Source organism: Mobula hypostoma, chromosome 16, assembly GCF_963921235.1.
Source record: "Mobula hypostoma chromosome 16, sMobHyp1.1, whole genome shotgun sequence".
Taxonomy (NCBI): Eukaryota; Metazoa; Chordata; class Chondrichthyes; order Myliobatiformes; family Myliobatidae; genus Mobula; species Mobula hypostoma.
In genome coordinates, this window is record NC_086112.1 from 37,089,669 (window position 1) to 37,110,937 (window position 21,269).

A 21,269-nucleotide genomic window follows, 5' to 3' on the forward strand; every position below is an offset into this window, starting at 1 on the left:
AGTTTACAGACACACAAGAAGAAATAACATCTATCCCAATTGGTTAGCAAATGAATACAATTCTCTTTATCAGTAATTATAACCCAAACAAGCTGCTACCGTTAACTCGGCAGTTAACATTACAGAGAAGCCATTTTATTATAACATAACAAAGAAGCCATTTTATTAGCCTTAGCAGTAACATAAAAGAAGACTCCTTACATGTATATTAATTTGAATAATGACTATTTGAAGAATCCATTAAAGCTGAGAGATAATCATTGTAAGTTCTGATCCTGATCTCCTGATTCAATCAATGAGAGATGACTTCTGGAACACTTGCTGGGTTATTTTTGTCTTGGATCTTGCAAAATCTATTTGAATTTAATTCAAATGTCACTGCGTCTTGTCTGTGTAATACAATTGAACTATGTTCAGTAATGCTTTCTAGCAGCAAATGTGTCTCCTCCAGCTGAAACTTGGAATGGTGTGGCAATGACTGTCTCAGGTAATAATGAGTGAACTTTGGTGATCCACTAACAGATCTGCAATGGCTAGAAAGCAATTCCAAGCTAATGTGCATTTCATGTTTGTTAAAAAAAGTTCTGCAAGAAATGCAAGTATAAATCTTTTTGAGTTAGTCTAACTCGCTTTGTGCAGTTCATTGACTTGAATTCAACTTTGGATTCTTGCTGTTCGTAAACTATTTGGAAGTGTGTGATTTGCTTGCCTGTGTGTTGGCCATATTGTCCCAGCCACCTGTGCCAATTTAGAATAAATTGGAGCTGGTTGGCTGACAAGACAAAGTGGAAGGGGTTCTCTGTTTATTTCTCTCATCCTCAATATTGACCAGCAGCCAATGAATAAACAAGAGTCTGGCAAATACTGTGTTTCTTTTCTGACGATTATTTTTTTGAGTTGCTACTAGGAGAGTCTTGAACAACATTAAAAGTTAAGGAACACAATTTCAACTGGAGGTGTAGGGGGCGGAAATCATAGAGGCTGGTGAATCTCAGGAATTCTCTTTGTTAGAGGGTTGTACAAGCTAGGTCGTTAGAAGTTGGAGGATAAACTTTTGGAAGATTGGGGAATTGAGTACTATGGGGAACTGAAATGAAGGAAGAGTCCAAACCAGCATAAAGTAGACACGGTTGCATTGAAGATGGGACAGGCTTGAGAAACTTGCTGGTCTAATTCTACTTTTGCTGTGCTCCTTCAGGTGTATTGAAATACATCAAGCTAATGCAAAATTAAATGCCAGTTGGAAGTATAAACATAGATTAAAGTTCATTAAATGTAAATTATTGGAAGGAATATAATTTGAATTTTCTGCTTTAGAACAGCAGAAGTCTAAAAGTTCTGTTTACACTGTTGTGTAGGACTGCTCATTAGTGTTTTAGCCTATTGGCCTTTCAAATTTACAACTGAATGTTATGTGATCAAAGATTCTTCAACCACACCTATTTGAGTCCCACTGCCACTTCTGCAGGTCTTTTGAGGAACATTTTACTTTTTATCCTCTTTACCTAGGTGCTGAGCTACAAGTATACCAACTGTCCTGAACGAGAAATAGTTTTTCCATTTTTCATTGGCCTGGAAGGGATCCCATTAAGTGGACAGAGCAGGCTATCACAATATTCTCAGATGGCAAATTACAAATGCATCTAAAGAGAGGAAGTTGAGAAATATTTTGTACAGTAATAAAGATTGAGATGTTATTTGTGTGATTCATCTGTAGATTTTGTTCTTAAGTTTCTCATGTGTTTTGTGTACTACAGTGTTTTACACCCTGGTTTGAAGAACCCTTTTACACACATTACATGGTTATATACCTTGTATACATATAGTTAAGTGACAATAAACTTAAAAGAAGCTAAAATGCCATTAGATTTGATAAAATTATTCTGCAAGCATTAATTTTTGAAATACTTGGAACTGTTGAGCATTAATTAAGGCTAAATACAGTATAATATTTAACAAAGGTAATACCTCTTAGGGTTTAATACTTTAAGAAATATTTATCAAGTATTCTGTTTATGAATCACAACAATGAACTCCAATTGAATTTGTATGCTGTCTGAGGGTTTGTGGGACTTTACTTCCTGCAAGGTGAAATGTGACTGCATGAATGGCTGTGACTCTTCCTGACGAGCTCAACACCATTTATACTTGCACTAAAAGGGAGACTAAAACTGCACCTGTGCAAATCCCTGCAGCATCTGGTGACCCTGTGCTCTCTGACTCGGAGGGCCAGCATCAAGACACCTTTCAAGAGTGTGGTCCCTCATAAGGTGTCAGGCTTTAATAGTGTATCTGGCATTGAAAACCTGTGCCACCCAACTAGTGGGAATGTTCAAGGACATCTTCAGTCTCTCACTACTGAAGTCAAAGGTTCCTACCTGCTTCAAAAAGGCAAATACCAGTATCCAGGAAGTGCAGGGTGAGCTGCCTCAATGACTGTTGGTACTCAATCTTCTGTAGTAAAGTTCTTTGAGAAGTTGATCTTGGCCAGAAACTACTGCTGAAGCAAGGCTCTGGACCCACTTGAATTTTCCAATTGCCACAACAGGTCTACAGTGGATGCAATCTCACTGCCTCTTCACTTGGCCTTGGATCATCTGGACAATTGCAACACTTACATCAGGCTGCTGTTTATTCCTCACTACTCAACACAATCATACCCTCAGCTCTAACCACCAAGCTCCAAAACCTGGGCCTCTGTACCTCCCTCTGCATCTAGACCCTTCACATCCCCACTGGGAGACCACATTAGTATGGATTGGAAATAACATCTCGTCCTTGCTGACAATGAACATTAGAGCACCTCAAGGATACGTGCTTAACCCATTGCACTACTATCTACACCCATGACTGTGTGACTAGGCACAGCTGAAATGCCATCCATAAACTTGCAGATGACACAGCTGTTGGCAGAATTTCAGATGGTGATGAGGTAGTGTGCAGGAGTGAGGTAGATCAGCGGACTGAGTTGTGTTGCAACAACAGCCTTCACTTCATAAGACCTCAAATAATTGCGAACTTCAGGGAAGAGAAGTTGAGGGAAGTCTGAATTGAGAGATCAGCAAAGGAAAAGCTGAACGGTTTCAAGTTCCTGGGTGCAGACATCTCTGAAGATCTATCCTGGGCCCAACATATTGATACAATTACAGAGCAGGCACAGCAGCGGCTATGTATTAGGAGTTTGAAGAGATTTGGTATGATATCAACGACTCTCACAACTTTCTACAGATCTACCATGATGAGCATTCTAACTCGTTGCATCACTGTCTGGTATGGAGGGGTCACTGCACAAGATTGGAAAAAGCTGCAGAAGTTGCCCACTCAGCCAGTGCCATTTTGAACACTAGCCTCTCCAGCATCAAAGTCATCTTCAAAAGGTGATGACTCAAAAAGGCGGAGCATCCATCATTATGAACTCCATCATCCAGCACATACCCTCTTCTCATTGCTACCATCAAAGGGGAGGTACAGGAGCCTGAAGGCACACATTCAATGTTTTAAAAATGGCTTCTCCCATTCAGACTTATGAGTGGGCAGTTAACCCGAGCACACTATCTCTATTTTGTTCCTTTTTGCTTTTAGTTTAAAAATGTATTTCTTACTGTAATTTAATTTTTGATGTATTACAATGTACTGCTACTGCAAAAGATTTCTCAATGTATGACTGATTCTGATATTAAATCTGATTCTGAACGCTGTAGCAATGTACCCGACGATGACATGGAGTAGATCTGATAGTAACTTGGGGGTTTGCTGTGCACTTCAGAAGTCTGTCAGAATTTCTTCATTATAATACGCAATGTGAGAGTCCTGCTGGTATTAAATGTGCATTATTTGGCTTCAGTGCTGTCAGTATGCTTGGTCTTTCAAACTGATGAGCAAGTGCAAGGCGAAGGCTGCTTACCGATAGTGCACAAAGTCAGAGTCCGAAATGATAACAATCGCAAGCTATCAAGTTAATATTCCAAAACCTGAGACACTGGCCCCAAGCATTTTGGATAAGAGGTACCCCACCTGTAGTTGTCGCAGCTTCACATAGAACTGCATTTTCCAAATAATTCTAGTCTCGAATTTTCTGACTGAGCATTTATCTTCTCCCTTTAAGAAGGAACATGTGCCCCAAAGGAGAATGGAAAGGAAGGATGTGTCAATAGTGAGATGAATAAATTTTTGGGGGGACGTGTGAAGCATAAACACAGGCATAGCTCAGCTGAGCTGAACACTGCAAGTTCTATATTTTGGTCCTTGGGGAGCTCTTCCCTGTGAAATCTGAACCTGCATAAAATTGACTAATACAACAGGTAAAGTACCAATCAAATATTTTCATTAAGATGACATCATTCCTGCCTTAGGAAAATGAGGTAAAAGTCCATAAGAACACATTTGAACTTGGATATAGAGAAATGCATCTTAGTGGAAACTGTAGCCAGTTTATGAAACCAGGATAAATCTGTTTGGCCTGGGGAAAAAATGAAATATTTAATATCTGGGAATAATAATCCATTATTCATCTTTTCAATCAGGTGACACTATGTGAAAGGTATACTTAAATTTCTGCTCCATTTGGCAGGTCTTAGACCATAAGACAAGAGCAGAATTAGGTCATTCAGCCCATCAAGTCTGCTCCGCCATTCCACCATGAGTGATCCCAGATCCCACTCAACCCCATACACCTGCCTTCTCACCATAAGCTTTGATGCCTTGACCAGTCAGGAAACTATCAATTTTCACTTTAAATATAACTGCGGACTTGCACTCCACAGTAGTCTGTGGCAGAGCATTCCACAGATTCACCTCTGGCTGAAAAAAATCATTCTTGCCTCTGTTCTAAAGGCTCACCCCTCAATTTTAAGGCTGTGTCTTCTACTTTTGGACATACCCGCCAGAGGAAATATCCTCTCCACATCACCTTATGTAGATCCTTCAACATTCAGTAGGTTTTAATGAGATCCCAACCCCCTGCATTCTTCTAAATTCCAGTGAGTATAGGCCCAAGCCTGCCAAATGCTTCTTATATGTTAACCCCTTTGTTCCCAGAATCATCCTCATCAACCTCCTCTGGACTCTCCAATGACAACACATCCTTTGAGATCTGGGACCCAAAACTGTTGACAATATTCCAAGTGTGGCCTGGCCCGTGTCTTTATAAAGCCTCAGCATTATCTCCTTGTTTTTATATTCTATTCCCCTGGATAAATGCCAACATTCCATTTGCTTTCCTTACCACACTCAACTTGTGAATTGACATTCTAGGAGTGTTGCACAAGAACTCCTAAGTCCCTTTGCACCTCTCATGTTTGAATTTTCTCCCCAGTGTGTTCCATCTGCCACTTTGTTTGCCCATTCTTCCAAATTGTCCTTCTGCGATCACATTACTTCCTCAACACTACCTACCCCTCTACCTATCTTTATATAATCTGCAAATTTTGCCATAAAGCCATCAATTCCATTATGTAAATCAATGACAAACAATGAAAAGCAGCGGTCCCAATACTGATCCCTGAGAAACACCATAAGTCACTGGCAGGCAACCAGAAAAGGCCCCCTTTATTACCTGCCAGCCATTCCTCTATCCATGCCAGTATCTTTCTTGTAATGCCGTAGGATCTTGTTAAGCAGCCTCACGTGTGGCCACTTGTCAATCGCCTTCTGAAAATCTAAGTAAATGACATCCACTGCATCTCCTTTGTCCACCCTGCTTGTTACTTCCTCAAGGAACTCTTAACAGATTTGTCAGTCAAGATTTCTTTTTCCAGAAACCATGATGACTTTGACTTATTTTATCACTAGTCTCCCAAGTACCCCAAAACCTCATCCTTAATGATAGACTCCAACACTTTGCCAAACGCTGTTGGGCTAACTGACCAATAATTTCTTTTCTTTTGCCTTTCTCCCTTCTTAAAGAATGAAGTGACAGTTGCAATTTTCCAGTCCTCAAGAACCGTACCAGAATCAAGTGAATTATGAAAGATCATCACCAATGCACCTGCTATCTCTTCAACAACCTCTTTCAGAACTCTGGAATGTTGTCCACCTGGTCCAGGTGACTTATTCACCTTAAGACCTTTCAGTTGGCATAGCACATTTTCCTTTGTAATAGCAATGGCACTCACTCCTGCTCCCAGACCTCTGGCACACTGCATCAGTCTTCACTATGGAAGACACTAGCAAAGTACTTAAGTTCACGAGCCACAGGGCCAGACTCATTGGCAAAGGCATAGCCGCTGTTGCTTCCCCCGATAGGTCATTTCCACCCCCCCCAAGAGTACTCAAAATAGAGAACTTATCGTTGAGAGGGTGCTCTCCACTATCTGCCATTGATAGTCATCCATTTATGTTTCCTGCAGCCCTGGGGTGACTACCTCCTTGTAGCTCCTGTCTGTCGCCACCTCAATTTCCCAAGCAAGCTAAAGGTCATCTAGCTGCAGCTCCAGTTCCCTAAGACAGTCTCTAAAAGGAGCTGCATCTTGCTGCACCTGGTGCAAATGTGGCCACTGGGGAGGCTGGCAGTCTCTGGAAATCTCGCATGTGACATCCAGAACAGAACACTGGCCCTGCAAGCATACCCTCTATTCCTTCAAGAGTTAGATAAGAATAAGACATAAATTTGCCTACTCGCCTTGCCTGTGAGCCAAAGCCTTAGCACTCTGACCTCTCCCACGACTGACCTCTGCTGGATGGTACTCCTCTTTTATGGGACTGTTCTTCAAGCTCCAGTCCAGACCTTTGCAGGAACACTTCTGCATCTGCGCCGATGTCCAATCAAAGACTCCCGCTGAAAACTGTCTGCTTTTTCAAACTCCGCTCCGGACCGGCACAGGAATGCTTCTACTGTGTCTGCGCCGATGTCCAATCTTGCCTAATTTCTACTAAGCAACCAAAATATTGTGGTAAATGCATGCCACCTAAGTGAAATGATTATGGGGAAAGTACTTAAATTTATCTGGAGCTACCTGGAGAAATTTGTGTGGTGGTTTTGTTTACAAGTAAAATGTTCAATTGTGCAAATGTCCCTAAAAACTAGTTGTGATAACAAACAAGAGAAAATCTGCAGATGCTAGAAATCCAAGCAAAACACACAAAATGTTGGAGGAATTCGGGAAACCAGGCAGCATCTATGTAAGAGAGTAAACAGTTGATGTTTTGGGCTGAGACCCTTGATCAGGATTGACTCCATGACTCAACATAAATGGAAGCAATGGTCAAACAAGTGGAAAGGATCTGTGATGGCTATTCATTGTTCTGGGTTAGGGTGCTTCCTCTTTTATTTAGAAGCTCAGCTTTCCAAGTACAGCAGCTGACAGTCCTGATGAAGGGTCTCAGCTTGAAACATCGACTGTTTACTATTCTCCATAGATGCTGCCTGGACTGCTGAGTTCCTCCAGCATTTTGTGTTGTAATAATGCCATCTGAATAATAACTTTGAAAATTACTTGATACAGCTTTTAACAATCATGTTTAATCACCGTCTATTGATGTTTCCTTTAGTCTTTCTCTTAAGGGTGTTTGTGATCAGTTTGAATCAAAGTGCCTGTAAAAGTGGGCTCCTGTTGATGGTTAAACGAATGTTTGTCTGGTGGACCTTGCATTCCAGCAATCTAAAGTCGCAGGCTTCGATAATTCCCAAACCCTATCTCCTCCTCCTTCCTGAATTTGGATAAGTTCAGTAGAAATGAGTTAGAGTCAAACCTTGGATTTACTTCTGATCGAATAACATGTTACTTTTGAATGTGGCTAATGAGCTACCAGGCCAACAGGTGTTGCATCAATGATATTAAAAGGAGCTGAACTGTGGGTCCAGCTGATGCTTGTAAAACTGTGACTTGAGCAGGGCTGCTCAGAACCTGAGGCTTTGTGCCTGGCTTGCTGGCAACCTGTTTTTCTTTTTACAGACACTGAAAAATGAGCTTGAGGTGTTGGGGGCTGGTATGTGTAAAGTAGAATATCACCATACCTAATCTGTATCTTCACTCCACGATTGAGCATAATTGAAGCAATGGTCAAACAAAGCTTGTAACGAAAAGGATCTGTGACGGGTATTCACTGTCCTGGGCCGGGATTTTTTTTTGGGAAGCTCAGCTTTCTAAATATAGCAGCTCACAGTTCTGAAGATCAAAGTGTTGTCTTTGAGCAAGTTAAATTTCCAACTATTGCTGTTTGTTTAGTTGCTAGTCATAAATGGGAGCTAGTCTTTAGTTGATGTAAAATGCAAGGAGTAATCAGTTTTTTAAATCTTAGCAAATAAGCATTATCTGTAGAGTTACAAACTTGCTGGTCCCACAGCACCTCATACTCAAAAAAAAACTTCCCTTTAGTGAGGGTACCAGGGTTATTTATGTAGGATAGGGCTTAAGGTCTTCATCTGAGTTTAGTACTTCAAGATATGCTAACCCAATACCTCTCAGATCCTATACTTGATTTGATCATATACTGTATGCGCTCAACTTTTCCTTAGAACTTGTAGAACTGTAAAGCATTAATAAGTCCATTCAGCCAATGGTGTCTGTCTGGATTCCTTTAAGAGCGACTTGGTTCCACTGGCCTTTCTCCATAATTGAGCAACTTTAACTGTATTTCAAGAAGTCCTGTTTCTTGCAAATTACTACTGATTCACTCTGTTCTCCTTTTGCCATTTTTAATCTAAGGAGAATAATACCATTTTCAGTTGCTCCACATTTATTCAGATAAACCTTGCCTAAGCTTCGACATTCTTCCTAAATGATAGTGACTGGAATTGACGTCAATACTCCAAAGAATGATTTGTAAGACTCTTTTGCTTCTATTTAGTAGAAGCTACAGCATTACTCTTAATTGACATAAATCAACTTTTTTTCTCTTCCAATGCAGATTTAAACTTAATGTATTTTGCTGTGACCATAAGACAAAGGAGCAGAAGTCGGCCATTCGGCCTATCGAGTCTGCTCCGCCATTTTATCATGAGCTGATCCATTTTTCCCATTTTCCCATGATGTTAATTTAGTCTTCCAAAATGCATTATAATGATTGCAGTCAAGCACCTCCTAAGTGTGATAGAAAAAAAGAATAAAAATTGAAATACCCGTATATGTTGGTTGTGTTTTTTTTATTCTGACATCTCGATTCAACAGGTAGGTAGCTGTGTCAGGTTCATTTTTTTAAACTCTTACTTGTTGCCACTGTTGTGTTGTAACTGCAAACATAAAACTAATTGCAAAAAAAAATACAGGAGCTCGGAAACGGATCTTAGTTTCATTTTTACTTTTGGTGAAGCACACATTTATGACATGGTGGCGTGATGACATATGCCATTCACATACTTTTAGATACAACCTGTAATGAATTATTTAGGCAATGCTTAATCAAACAATATTTAAAATATTATTCAAATACTAATATATTAAATAGACAACATTCCTGTAGTCAGTAACCACAAAAGAGTAGAGAGCTGTACAATACAGTATAGAACTGACCCGTTTGGGTAACTGGAAAGTTTTTACTCAACTGAGAGGTTACAAAGTGAGTAACCTTTTTATATAAAAAAAAATCTATACCCTTTGAATTCCTTTTCCATTCGTTGCTATTGGTGGTCCAGTTGAGCTTTTTACTGACCATCATCACTGCAAGGTGGGTGTTTCTTTGACTATGAGAATTCTATTAGCTGTCAGAGCAAGTTGTTTGTACGTGATCATTTGTTGGACATGAGTAGCTGACACTTCTGTGTTGGTGGTGCTGCTTCCCATTTGGATGCCCATTCTGAATGTTACTCAGGTCTTGCTTGATTTGACTCAGATGAATTGCAAGTGAAGCTACTTAATTATCAAATCTCCCTGCTCCAATCTGTATTGGGAAAGAACCTTTGAAGCAGCAAGGTGTGTTTGGGCAAAGAACACCAGTCTGAAAAAACACTCACCCATGTGACCTCTAGCTGAAATGATTGAAAACTAAAACTCTTTAAAACTTGCCTCCCATCAAAATGGTACAAAATATGACTCCAGCTGCTGGACGTTTTCTGAATAAGCTTATTCTGAAATTCTGAATAAATTTTTATCTGTCATGCCTGAACCCATAATTGGTTAAAGAATTTCTTGATGCCCTTGTCAGCCTTTATCAAAATATGCCTAGAAACTCTCCTTTATCTTGCATGTTTCAGTCAATGCACTGTTCAACCAATTGTCCTGATGGGACCAAAGCTGACCTTTGGTGGGTTAGACTTATTCATGGGAAAGACTTCAAGAGAGACAGCAGAAGTTGACCAGATTAGATTTGTCCTACATTTTCTCTAGAGTATTGCGATGTTGTTGATGTAATGGAACAGCTAGCCTAAGGCTCAACAAGAGCAGCATTAAATCCAACACATTAAAACCAATGCATACAGTTGTAATATTTAAGTGTGTTGAGGAAAAAAAAACAAAAAGAGCAGCTGTTTAAAGTCAAAGATTCTATAGAGTGCAGTGTTTTTATTTAAGATTGTCTGATGAGCCAACAGACTGACATCTTTCATATGCGACTTGATAGAGGTGTACAAGATGATAAGAGAACAGATTTATGGACATTCAGAGTCTTTTTCCCAGGGTTGAAATGGTGAATACTATTGAGCATAATTTTAAGTAGAAAGTAGAGGCTGGGATGTCAGAGGTAGTTTCTGTTAGAGTTGTGGATGTGCGGAACATGCTGCCGGGCTAATGGTAGAGGCAAGTATATTAGGGACATTTGAGACTCATGGGTAGGCATGTAGATGAAAGAAAAATGGAGGTCTGTTTGGGAGGGAACGGCTAGATTGATCTTCGAGTAGTTAAAACATTGGTGCAACACTGGGCCAAAAGGCCTGTACTGTGCTGTACTGTTCTGTTATATATTGGAGTGGTGAGGTTAGTAACTAGTTGATGGAAAGAAACAAACTAGCTATAATGAAGTTGGGTATATTTATTAATTTCTTCATACTGCTTAGGAACTGTGCTTCACTTCATGAGCTGTTACTTACCAAGAACAGAACTTGGCCCGCTTTGCAAAGTCCAAAATGCAAGTCCTATATAAACTTAAGAGCTCCTGCTATGATTCAGCATGTGGCGGAAGTCATCTACATAATTAATTAAAATATTTACATCAGAGATCTGCAGGCACATGCATGCATTCAGTCAGAATATTAATACTGAGGCATGCAAGTTCCCAAAGGGGAAGAAGGTCCCGTTTCAGAATGTTTGTGAAGCAGAGTGAGAAGGGATACAGTCGTAAGCAAACATATACCCATTTGTGCTTCCAGTTTCCTTAGTCTAGCTCAAGAACACTGACCTACAGCTAATATTTTCAAATCTTGTTGGAACTATATCAGATTTCTAGGTAATTTGGTGCATTAGTAAAGACCAATGATCTCTCGTGCCTTCAGTGTGGTACACTGAAACATTAACACACAACACCATAGAATTCCATCTTTTCCCTGTTTTATTCCTCAAGATAAATTTCTGAGCTGCCTCTTTGCAAGTAAGCACTTCAACTAAGATGAGACTTGGCTTTAGGGTGAGTTGTCCAAAGGTTCACAATCCTGTGGAGTCTGCAGAATATCATCAGCAGGGATTCTACTTACAAATGTGACATGGAGAGAATGGAAACATTTTAAATTACAGTGGAGTGCAACTTCTTTGAGCAGCGAAACGATGGTGCATTTAAATATTATGTTGAATATGGCTGTGATTCCCTTTTTGGTGTCAGAGTTACCTGGCAGAGCTGGGTGAAGCGTGAAATTGGTTTTTCCATTTGGAACAATTCAGTTTAAGACAGAGATTTTTCATTGTTTATTTGGAAAATCCCACCTGCTCAAAGTGGAAAATGATAGGATTAAATTTGCTGTCAAAGTTTCCAACTGGTGAACACTGACTGATCTGTTTTGTAACTTGAAACTAAAGTAAATATTTATACTGGATTTGACCGCTACTCTGTGTTTGCTTCTATTCCACAGTGGCATGTCTATACACAAACAAAAGCTGCACTGTCTTCCCTCACTACTGTGCTGATACCCTTGTCCACTTTCTTTGGATGGAGTGCATGAATGCTTTAGCTGCCCCTTTGGTGTTGCTGGTGGGGACATCCTGCAGATGAACAAAACCTTCAAAATTAGAACCATTATCAACAGGTCATTTCAGTTTGTTAAATGAAATGAAGCAGTTTGATTTAACTTGATGGAAGCCATTTTTCTTTTTGCCATGTTCAGATGTTCTCCCTGGTCTGAGATTCGTTGTAGAATCTTGAGCAATTTGGGCTAACATTTCCACCCCCCCCCATTTGAATTAATTACACACACTGCATCAAGCAGGAGCAGCAAACTCTGGTATTCTGGTTAATGTTTAATCTTCCACTAATGCAAACAATTTAGAAGCTGCTGTTTCTGAGATCTCAGTGTCAATGGGTTGCCTTCCTTCCTGCCAGCTTGAAGGAAGGTTGAAGAATGAAAACGTTTACATTTTCATGATGGTTTGAAATTCATGGAGTAATCTCAACTAAAGCTCTTCCTGCAGTGTAGTTACCAGTACAGGGGGGTTGGCAACATTTACATTTTGGCTATTCTGGTGAGGGATCAAAAAAACTTGCTCAGCATGGTTTTAACCTTTGTATCCCACACCTTGCTTCCCCAAAACATGGGCCTGCACATTTTTTTTTGTAAAGAAAGCAGTTGAGATGAATTTAAAAACTTGAGAACTGATGTGTGTAAGTAGCATAATGATTAAGTTACTGAATAGTGAACTGGTATCCAGAGATCTTGACTATGATTTGGAGATTCAAAATTGAATCCCATCTTGGCACCTTTGAAATTACAGTTCAGGGAATTAACTAAATCTGAAATATAAACCTGGTATAATTCAATGACTGCTAAGGTTACACAAACCAAATGACTTTTGGTTCACCAATGAACTTCACAAAAAAAGTGATCATTGACAGTGGGGCTGATTCCTAACTGTTCTCTGAACTGGACATCCATGCCCTAGGAGCAAATATATACAAAAAATCACATTTCATTTCTGTTACATAACATTACATCAAGGAATTCATTACATTAGGGAATACCAGCACAATACATGTGGATGAGTTGAGCAGGTTAGCTGTAATTTAATTGAATACTTGAGGTTCTGAATGCTTCCTGTTCCTGTATTCCTACTATAGTTGTGACAGGACCTAATTGACTAAATGTTCATTGAGATGTCATTAAAGGAACAAGTGCTAAGATATTCTTTTGCTAAGAATTCTAGTCTATAAACTGTGTGATCTTGTTATACTCATCCAGCCAAAGTCATTTATTTTTAGTATGAGCTACCATGTTTCAGCTCGTCTTTTTGAAACCAGTTTATAGCCTAAGGGAATCATGAAAGGGATTGAATCCATTATAAAATCAGCTGATATCCTGACTTTACCTGTTCTAAAAATGTAGTGCAGTTGCGGCCAATAAAGACCATCTCAAGCTCTAGCTACTGTCAGTGCTCACCCTCGAGAGGGTTATGTGAAGTCTATTGAAATTTAACAGCCTGTTGTTAAAGCATTTTATGATTATTGTAATGAAACTATAAAACGTACATATGCCACATCAGCGTTATAGAAAAGACTGAATATCTCTGAATATAATACTATGACCACTGAAGCATACACTACCTCAAGACGACTACGTTGCTTAAAATGAGAATCCATTAATAGTTCATGGAAATATAGATTTTTTAAAAATGTTCATTGAAATCTATATTTTAAGGGAGTTCCTTGGATATTCAGAAATGCTCAGTGGTAGATTGTTAAGTTTCATACTATGGTCATTTGGCACAGTTAGTGAGGCTGAGGGTGAAAATGTTATTATTTTTGAGGTTAACATCAACCAAAAGAAAATATTTTAATGGGTATTTAAAGTGCTTTAAAATAAGTACATTTAATTTGAGCGAGGAATTCGTTGGAGCTCAGCATAGAGATCTGGATTTCCAAAATCTGTTCAATATTCCCTAAACTTAATTCAAAGATGATTTGTTTTCATTTTGCTATAATGGTTGTTTTTTGTTACCCTTTTTAAAAAAAAATGGTTTTCTCTCCACTAGTTCATTCATTTGCTGAAAGAAACTGAGTGAAATTCATTCCAATAGTATGGAAATGTCAAAATTTACTCTTTATTAAGGTGATAGTATTCAAGTTGTGAATTATAGTTTTCCAAATATAATTTGGGATGGAGTTTGTATCAAATATTTTCTAGGGAGCCATGCTTCCAGACACTAATACAGTTTTAAATTGAAGGTTATTTAACAGTGAATTTTAATATTTGCCAGGGGAGTTGTACACTTTCCCGCTTGGTGCCATTAAATCACATGTTGCTAATATACCTACTGAAATTAAACCCTTTTAGTAATCAGAATCGGGTTTAATATCACTGACATGTCATTAAATTTATTGTTTAGTGGCTGCAGTACAGTGCAAAGACACAAGTTACTTTTGAAGTGCGAAAGATAGTGATGGTGGTCATGGATGATTCAGAAATCTGATGTCAGAGGATGAAGCAGTTCCTAAAATGCTGAGTGAGAGTCTTCAGGTTCCTGTACCTCCTCCCGGATAGTAAATCAGAAGAGAATATGTCCTGGATTGTAAGGGATTTTAATGATGGATGCCTTTTTATTTAGGTACTGCCTCTTGAAGATATTCTTGATAATGGGGAGGGTTGTTCCCCTGATGGAGTTGGCTCCAGAGGTGAAATATTTGGACAATCTTCAACCCACAACCTTAGCTGCCCCCAGTGACCTTATATAATTGCATTATTAATCTTGCCTGATGTGGAAAATTAGTTTTCGCCCCTAACTATCTTCTATTAATGTGTTCCTTTGGCAGGTGGAATGGATACAACAACAAGTGGTAAAAAGGCGGGTAAAGAGAGATTATAAAGCTAGTACTAACCAGTATCCTTACTTCAATGACCCCAAATGGCCAAGCATGTGGTACATAGTAAGTATACAACTGCATAAATAATTGGCTTTCATTGGCAGGTTGGTGTCCAAGTGTTGCAAAGTATAATTCTGAGATCAGCAAGGGATCAGTTGCCAAACTATTTGGCCTTTGTGCTGCCCTGTTTGGCACTGAACCCAAGGGTTTCGTGCAAACGAACTATAGGGCCAGATGAATTCACATCTGAGCCTTAGCTTTCCATTAGCCTAGTTTAATGTTTGACCTGTAGTCACAGTTGTGAATGAGATCTCTGACTTCAGTCAAAAAGGTTTAATGGTTTGCTTTTGATTAATTTTCTTAATATTTTTATTCAATTAAGCATTAATTGCATATACAGGTCAACCTTCTATAATCCGGCACCATTGGGACCTGAGGAGTTCCCGATTAGTGAAAATGCCGAATTACAGAAGGATCACATTGAGCAATAGCTAACTGCCTCATCATACCTATAAAATATCATGTAAATCAGTAAAAGTTAGATAATGAAGTGTAAATATTAAATGAGTAACAAGTGAAATTTTAATTAAGTAATATATTGTACAGGCACAGACAAAATAAAGGGTACAGGTAAATGTACAGGAATAAACTTGTACAGAAATAAACTTGTACAGAAAAGTTGAGCACTTCGGCTTCTAAAGTGGGATCTTTAATATAACTTCGGGCACGGTTACACGTCTGCAAGTGTGGGGTTATCAGGATCACCAACATCTTCATCTTCGTCTTGAAAAATGAGTGGAGCATCAGGAACTGGTGCTGAAACTGGTACAACAGTTTCTTCAAAAACAGTTCCTTCAACAAACTCTGCTGCTGCTTCCTTGTCTGCTGAACGTTTTTCACCACACACTGCACAAAACTGTAAGCCATGTCGCTGCGTGAACTGATGAAGCCAGCCTTCACTATAGTCACACTCATAATCTAGTCCTCGTTCTTCATGAAACACTTTTGCTTGTTCCTTCACCGGATCTCCAGATAGTTCAACACCTGCACTTATACGAAGATTAAACCTCGTTATCAGCACTTCGTGTAGCTACGAAATTCTGTCTTTCATTGTTTTTCTTACGCACATCTGGTTCTTTGAGCCACTATCAGCAAAAATATGTAGCAGTTTTTCTTCGTTTTTTTTGTATCGTACTCTGTGGAAGAGCCAATGTTGTAACTCTTGCACAAGCTTTTCACTAATACACCACTGTCCAGTTTTTTCCAAGACTTCAACCTTATCTTTAATGGATAATGTGTGGTGTTTTCGCTTCACAGCACGAGGTGCATTTCCTTTACTCACTGGGGCCATAATTAGGATTAAAAAAGAGCCAATGATATTAATAAATGCAGGAAAACAAGCATGAATCGCCTGTCTGTGCTTATAAGAGCACACCAACACGTGAACAGATCCAGCGCAACCAAAACAATGCGCAGCAGATTGGTTCGGTGGCCTGAGAAATTTGAAATTACAATTGCACGGAAAATTTGAAATCAGTGCTGGATTATCGAAGGAACCGGATTATAGGTAGTCGGATTAGTGAAGGTCGACTGTAGTTTTAAAATCTTTGCATAGTTCATTAGAAATCATCAGTTTTAAACATGTTCAATAGTGTTTTAGTCAGTTAAATTTAGTTACCATTCTTGGAGCGCTTTGCTTCACAGGGCTACTGTGGCAATGAGGCCTGGAGGTGGTTCTTACACCTAGGGTTGCAAAAAGTGCATACACACCCACAAAACATGTGATTAGGAGATGATCATGAAGTCTGCTAGTTTGTGCATAATTGAGGCTAGTGCTGTATAACTAGCATCCTCTGAGATTTTTTTGAAATGTGTGTTATTCCAATTAATACTTCAAAGCACTTGTGATTTCTGAACCATCAAATAGCAGTGTATTGTAATTTTACTGTTGGTGTTGACTTTCAGCAAGTTTTGGCTTTCAGATTTGTTTGAATGAGGACACCAGTGGTGCCCTCCTACCCATGTAAACACGAAGCACAATGAAGGGAAACGCATATTCATAGACTGGCTTCCACCCCACTCCACCCCAAACACCAAGCAAAAAAGAAACTCTGTCCTCTGTTTTACTGAGGGGGTCTTGTCACTGAAAAATGTTTTGCCACATCTTTTAAGTGGGCACTTACTCTGAATGTAAACTTATTGCATTTGACAATGCTTTCTCCATTGTTAGCACTGTAATGATGACACTCACCACTGCCAGTCAGATATGAACATAGTTGGAGCATGGCGAAGAGGATACACAGGTCGAAATGTGGTGATCACCATTCTGGATGATGGAATCGAGAGAAATCACCCTGACCTTCAGCAGAATTATGTATGTTTTTAATTTATTTTCATGCTAATAAAAATTAATACTGATTATTGGGGTGGGGGGGAAACAACTTGTGCAGTTTAAAATACAGGGGAGGTTTGGATCACGTTAACTGGAGTTGCTATACTAGGAGTTTGTACTTTCTCCCTGTGATCGCATGAGTTTCCTCTGGGTGCTCTGCAGTTTCCCTGCCACAGTCCAAAGATGTACCAATTGGAAGGTTAACTGGTCATTGTAAATTGTCCCATGGTTAGGCTCAGGTTAAATTGGGGGACTGCTGGGTGGCATGGCTCAAAGGGCCGAATGGCTGTATTCCACGCTGTATCTTAATAAAATTAAAATTTTAAAACATATAAATTTGAACCAAATTTGGCACACCTGAAAGGTTTAGAGTCATTGTTCCTCCTTTGTAGAAATTAAACCCATAATCATAGCTACAATTGGAATTTGAACTCCTACACCCATTCCACTTGGTCTTGTGGTTCTGCTGATTACAAAATAAGTTCAGACTAATTGGACTATGTGTATCTGTATGAGATAATCAATTTCTTTTCCTTCATCTTCAGGCTAATTGCCATTGGAAATCACTGAATGCCATTAGAACACAGTTAAATAAGGAAATGAACCCATAATTGACCTTGAGATTTCTTCATGGCTGAGTCTTGATTTTTTATGTTGACAAGTCACTAAAAGTTCCAAACTCCATCCTTTATCAACTGTTTTGAAAGAGTGGAATTTCTTTGCAATGTGGAGATAAAAATAGAAGCTGTGAACCAAATATTGGTTGCTTAAGTGATTTACTAGCATTTGTCTCCATGTGAACACTTAATTACATTTGTTCATCATGTTTTGGTATCCCCTTTAACCACTTTTGTCTTTCCTTCTGCAATCTAATCTTAAATGTTAACAATTTCTGCCTTACTGTTTTTTTAAAAAAAATTCTCAGCCTGCCAGCTTTGCTTCTGAAAAGTATTCTTGCCCTTAGTCATAGATTTGAACTTTCAGTTGTTTGTGTTCTTGATTCACTTTACGTAGAACAGTCTTTCTTAAACAAAGATGTTCTGCAGATTCCATAAAATCCAGAGCAACGCACACACAAAATGGTAGAGGAACTCAGGAAGCATCTATGAAGAAGAATAAACATACAATATTTTGGGCTGAGTCCATTCATTAGTTCCGATCTTGAAATAATTCTGTGAATAGTCCAGAGCTTAATGGACTATGTAAGGAGAGTGGAGAGGATGATATTGACGTGGTTCTTTTCATTTCTTATGTGGCTAAGTTAAATCATTTATGCATGGAAAACCTTTTAAGAATGCATGAATTGGAGAGTATCTTAAATTATTGATATGGTTGTGTGATTTTTCTCTTACTGTAGGATCAAATGGCTAGCTTTGATGTCAATGGAAATGACTGGGATCCCATGCCTCGATATGATGCCAGCAATGAGAACAAGTAAGGGAAATATCTATTTCAGTTGGGGCACCACTATTCCATAAATATTGAGTTTAAAAAATGACGACAGGCTTTGGTCATTTTTAGCCTTGGTTGAATGTAGTCTTTTTATTTATCTATCTTTTTCACTTATAACTTAAGAAATGTCAGTTTCCGTTTATTCTACTCTAATCATCTGTCAGCTGTACATTAAAAAGATCTTTTTGAATCATTCAGAAGTGATCACTGAATTCAAACAGTAACAGCCAAAAAAAAATTATTTCTACCTATGCACGCCAAGGGTACAAAGTTTGCCAATCAGCAACATCAAGTTAAGAAATTAACTGTAGTCATAAAATGCATAGTGCAAGCCAAAATCCCTGATGTGCAGTTCTACCCACCAAGGTTTCTTTCCTTCGTAATGTAGGCAGAACATTTTATCCTCTAAGCAGGGAATAAATATGCATTGCTGGTAGTATAGTATTGCAATTTATATTAATAATTCGGTTCACATCACAAGCTTCAAAACCGTTTCATAAATTCTCCATTGCTAAAAGAATTTTCATTAGCCTGAAAACTGGTTTCATAATTAATATTTATCAAATATGGAATCCGTTCTGATCCTCCAACTTTAGTTAATTTTGTATTAAGTTTGGAGAATCTGGTATCTGAAAATTAATTGTCATTTATGTGGCACATTCTGTTGTCCAGCGTTAAACTTGGAGATTCATTTAGCATCAGGCTCAAGTCATCAGTAGGTGGAAACTAGATTTGCTAACAATCAGAACCTGCTGAAGTCAAAGTCCATTGATAAAGGCAGTGTTAGTTCATTAACGTGGAATTATGCATTTGAGATGCCACTCAGTCTCTTGAGGAATAAGTTCATGGTTAATGTGACTGGAATGGCAATTCTGCTTGACAAAATTTTCTCTGAAGTGCTTCCAAACCTAAACATCCTTTTTTTTTAAATAGAGACCAATATTTTACAGGATATTCCAACTGTGGGATCATCAATGCCCCATATAGTTGAAGCATGACCCCTGTACTTATTCAATTTCCCTAACAATGAAGGATGCCATTCTGTCAGGTTTCTGCCAACATGTGAGCTTGCATGGAGATCTCTAGTTCCAATACATCTCAGCATTGTGCAGTATCTTACCATTTATTTACTTTTACTATCTCTTCCACTGTGGCTGTGAGAAGTGTAGAGTATGGGCAGAAGGCTTGTTTCTATGACGTGTTGAGCAGTGTCCACAAATCTGTTGTTTTCTTTAGAGCAGTTGTCATACCAAGTTGTGATACATCTGGAAAAGATGCTTTCTATGCCTAGAAAACCTATGATGTATTAAACGAGATGTGCCAAATTCATTTAGCCTTCTGAGGACAGGGGCACTGGTGAGCCTCCTTGGCCGTGGCCTCAATGTAATTGGATGAGGAAGGGTTTTTGGTCATTTTTGTCTACGGGGAATTTGAAGATCTCGACCCCCTTGATCTCCTCACCAACTATGTGAGCAGGAGCATGTGCAACCCTTCCCTGCCTTCCTAAAGTCAATGACCATCTATTTTGTTTTGTTAACACTGAGGGAATGGTTATTTTTATGATGCTAAGCTTATGAAAACAGCCACGTCACTGTGCTTGCTATCTCCTTCCTGTACTCCTCCTCATCACTGTTTGAGATAAAGCCCTCTACAGTGGTGTTATCTGAAAAACTTGTAGATAGTTAGAGCAGAATATGGTTATGAAGTCATGAGAGTTATAGGGAGTAAAGCACAGGGCTGAGAATGCAGGCTTGTCAAGCACCAGTGTTGAGAATAGTTGTAATGTTGCTGCCTATCCTTACTGATTGCAGTCTGTTGGTCAGCCAATCAAGGATCTGGTTGCCGAGGGAGATGTTGACTCCTACAGTTAGGAGTTTGTAGATGAGTTTGTTTGAAATTGTAGTATTGAAGGTGGAACTGTACAGTCTAACATGGGTCCTGATGTTCTGCAGATGAGTGTAGGGCTAAGAAGATGGTGTCTGTCATTGATCTGTTTAAATTGTAGGTGAATTAGTGGGTTGTAGTTGCCTGAGAGGCTAAGTTGATAGCTGCTATTACCAGCCTCTGGAGGCACTTGCAATGGTGATGTTAGAGCCTTGAGTGGTAGTTACTTTTGTTTTAGGTGATAGTGATCTTAAAATGGGTGGGAACCTCAGGCTGAAGCAGGGGATAATTTTTAAAATGTCAGCTGATCTGTACAGGATCTATGAAAATGGCCAGGAGCACTATTCAGGTCAGTTGCCTCTCTGGAAGACTGCTCTTGTGTCTGCAGTGATGGGTGTGGGTTCAGGTGCATCATTGCTGTTGTGGATAGTGACATTGCAGTCCTATGCAACATGCATAGAATATGTTATGCTCTTTGGGAAGGGATACACTCTTGTTGGCAATGCTGTGGGACTTTGTCTCATAGTCAGTTATAGCATGTAAGCCTAGCCAGAGCTGACAGCTGCTGTGGAACTCAATTTTGGACTGGTATTGTCTCTTGGCATCCCTGATGGCTGTAAGGAGGTCATATCTCAATAAAGGTTAGGTTCACCTGATTTAAGCGGTATGT

The 21,269-nt window shown here is 39.1% G+C and overlaps 1 protein-coding gene across 3 annotated transcripts in view; it reads left to right on the forward strand.

The window, feature by feature from the left end:
• The window catches only part of pcsk5b (proprotein convertase subtilisin/kexin type 5b), a 336,889-nt gene that overhangs the window by 46,744 nt on the left and 268,876 nt on the right, over positions 1-21,269 (forward strand). For all 3 annotated transcript variants that reach the window (XM_063068758.1, XM_063068760.1, XM_063068759.1), the window contains exons 3-5: positions 14,821-14,934; positions 17,102-17,245; positions 18,621-18,697. In XM_063068758.1, coding sequence (XP_062924828.1) covers positions 14,821-14,934; positions 17,102-17,245; positions 18,621-18,697 — 335 coding nt within the window. The remainder of the gene's footprint in view (positions 1-14,820; positions 14,935-17,101; positions 17,246-18,620; positions 18,698-21,269) is intronic.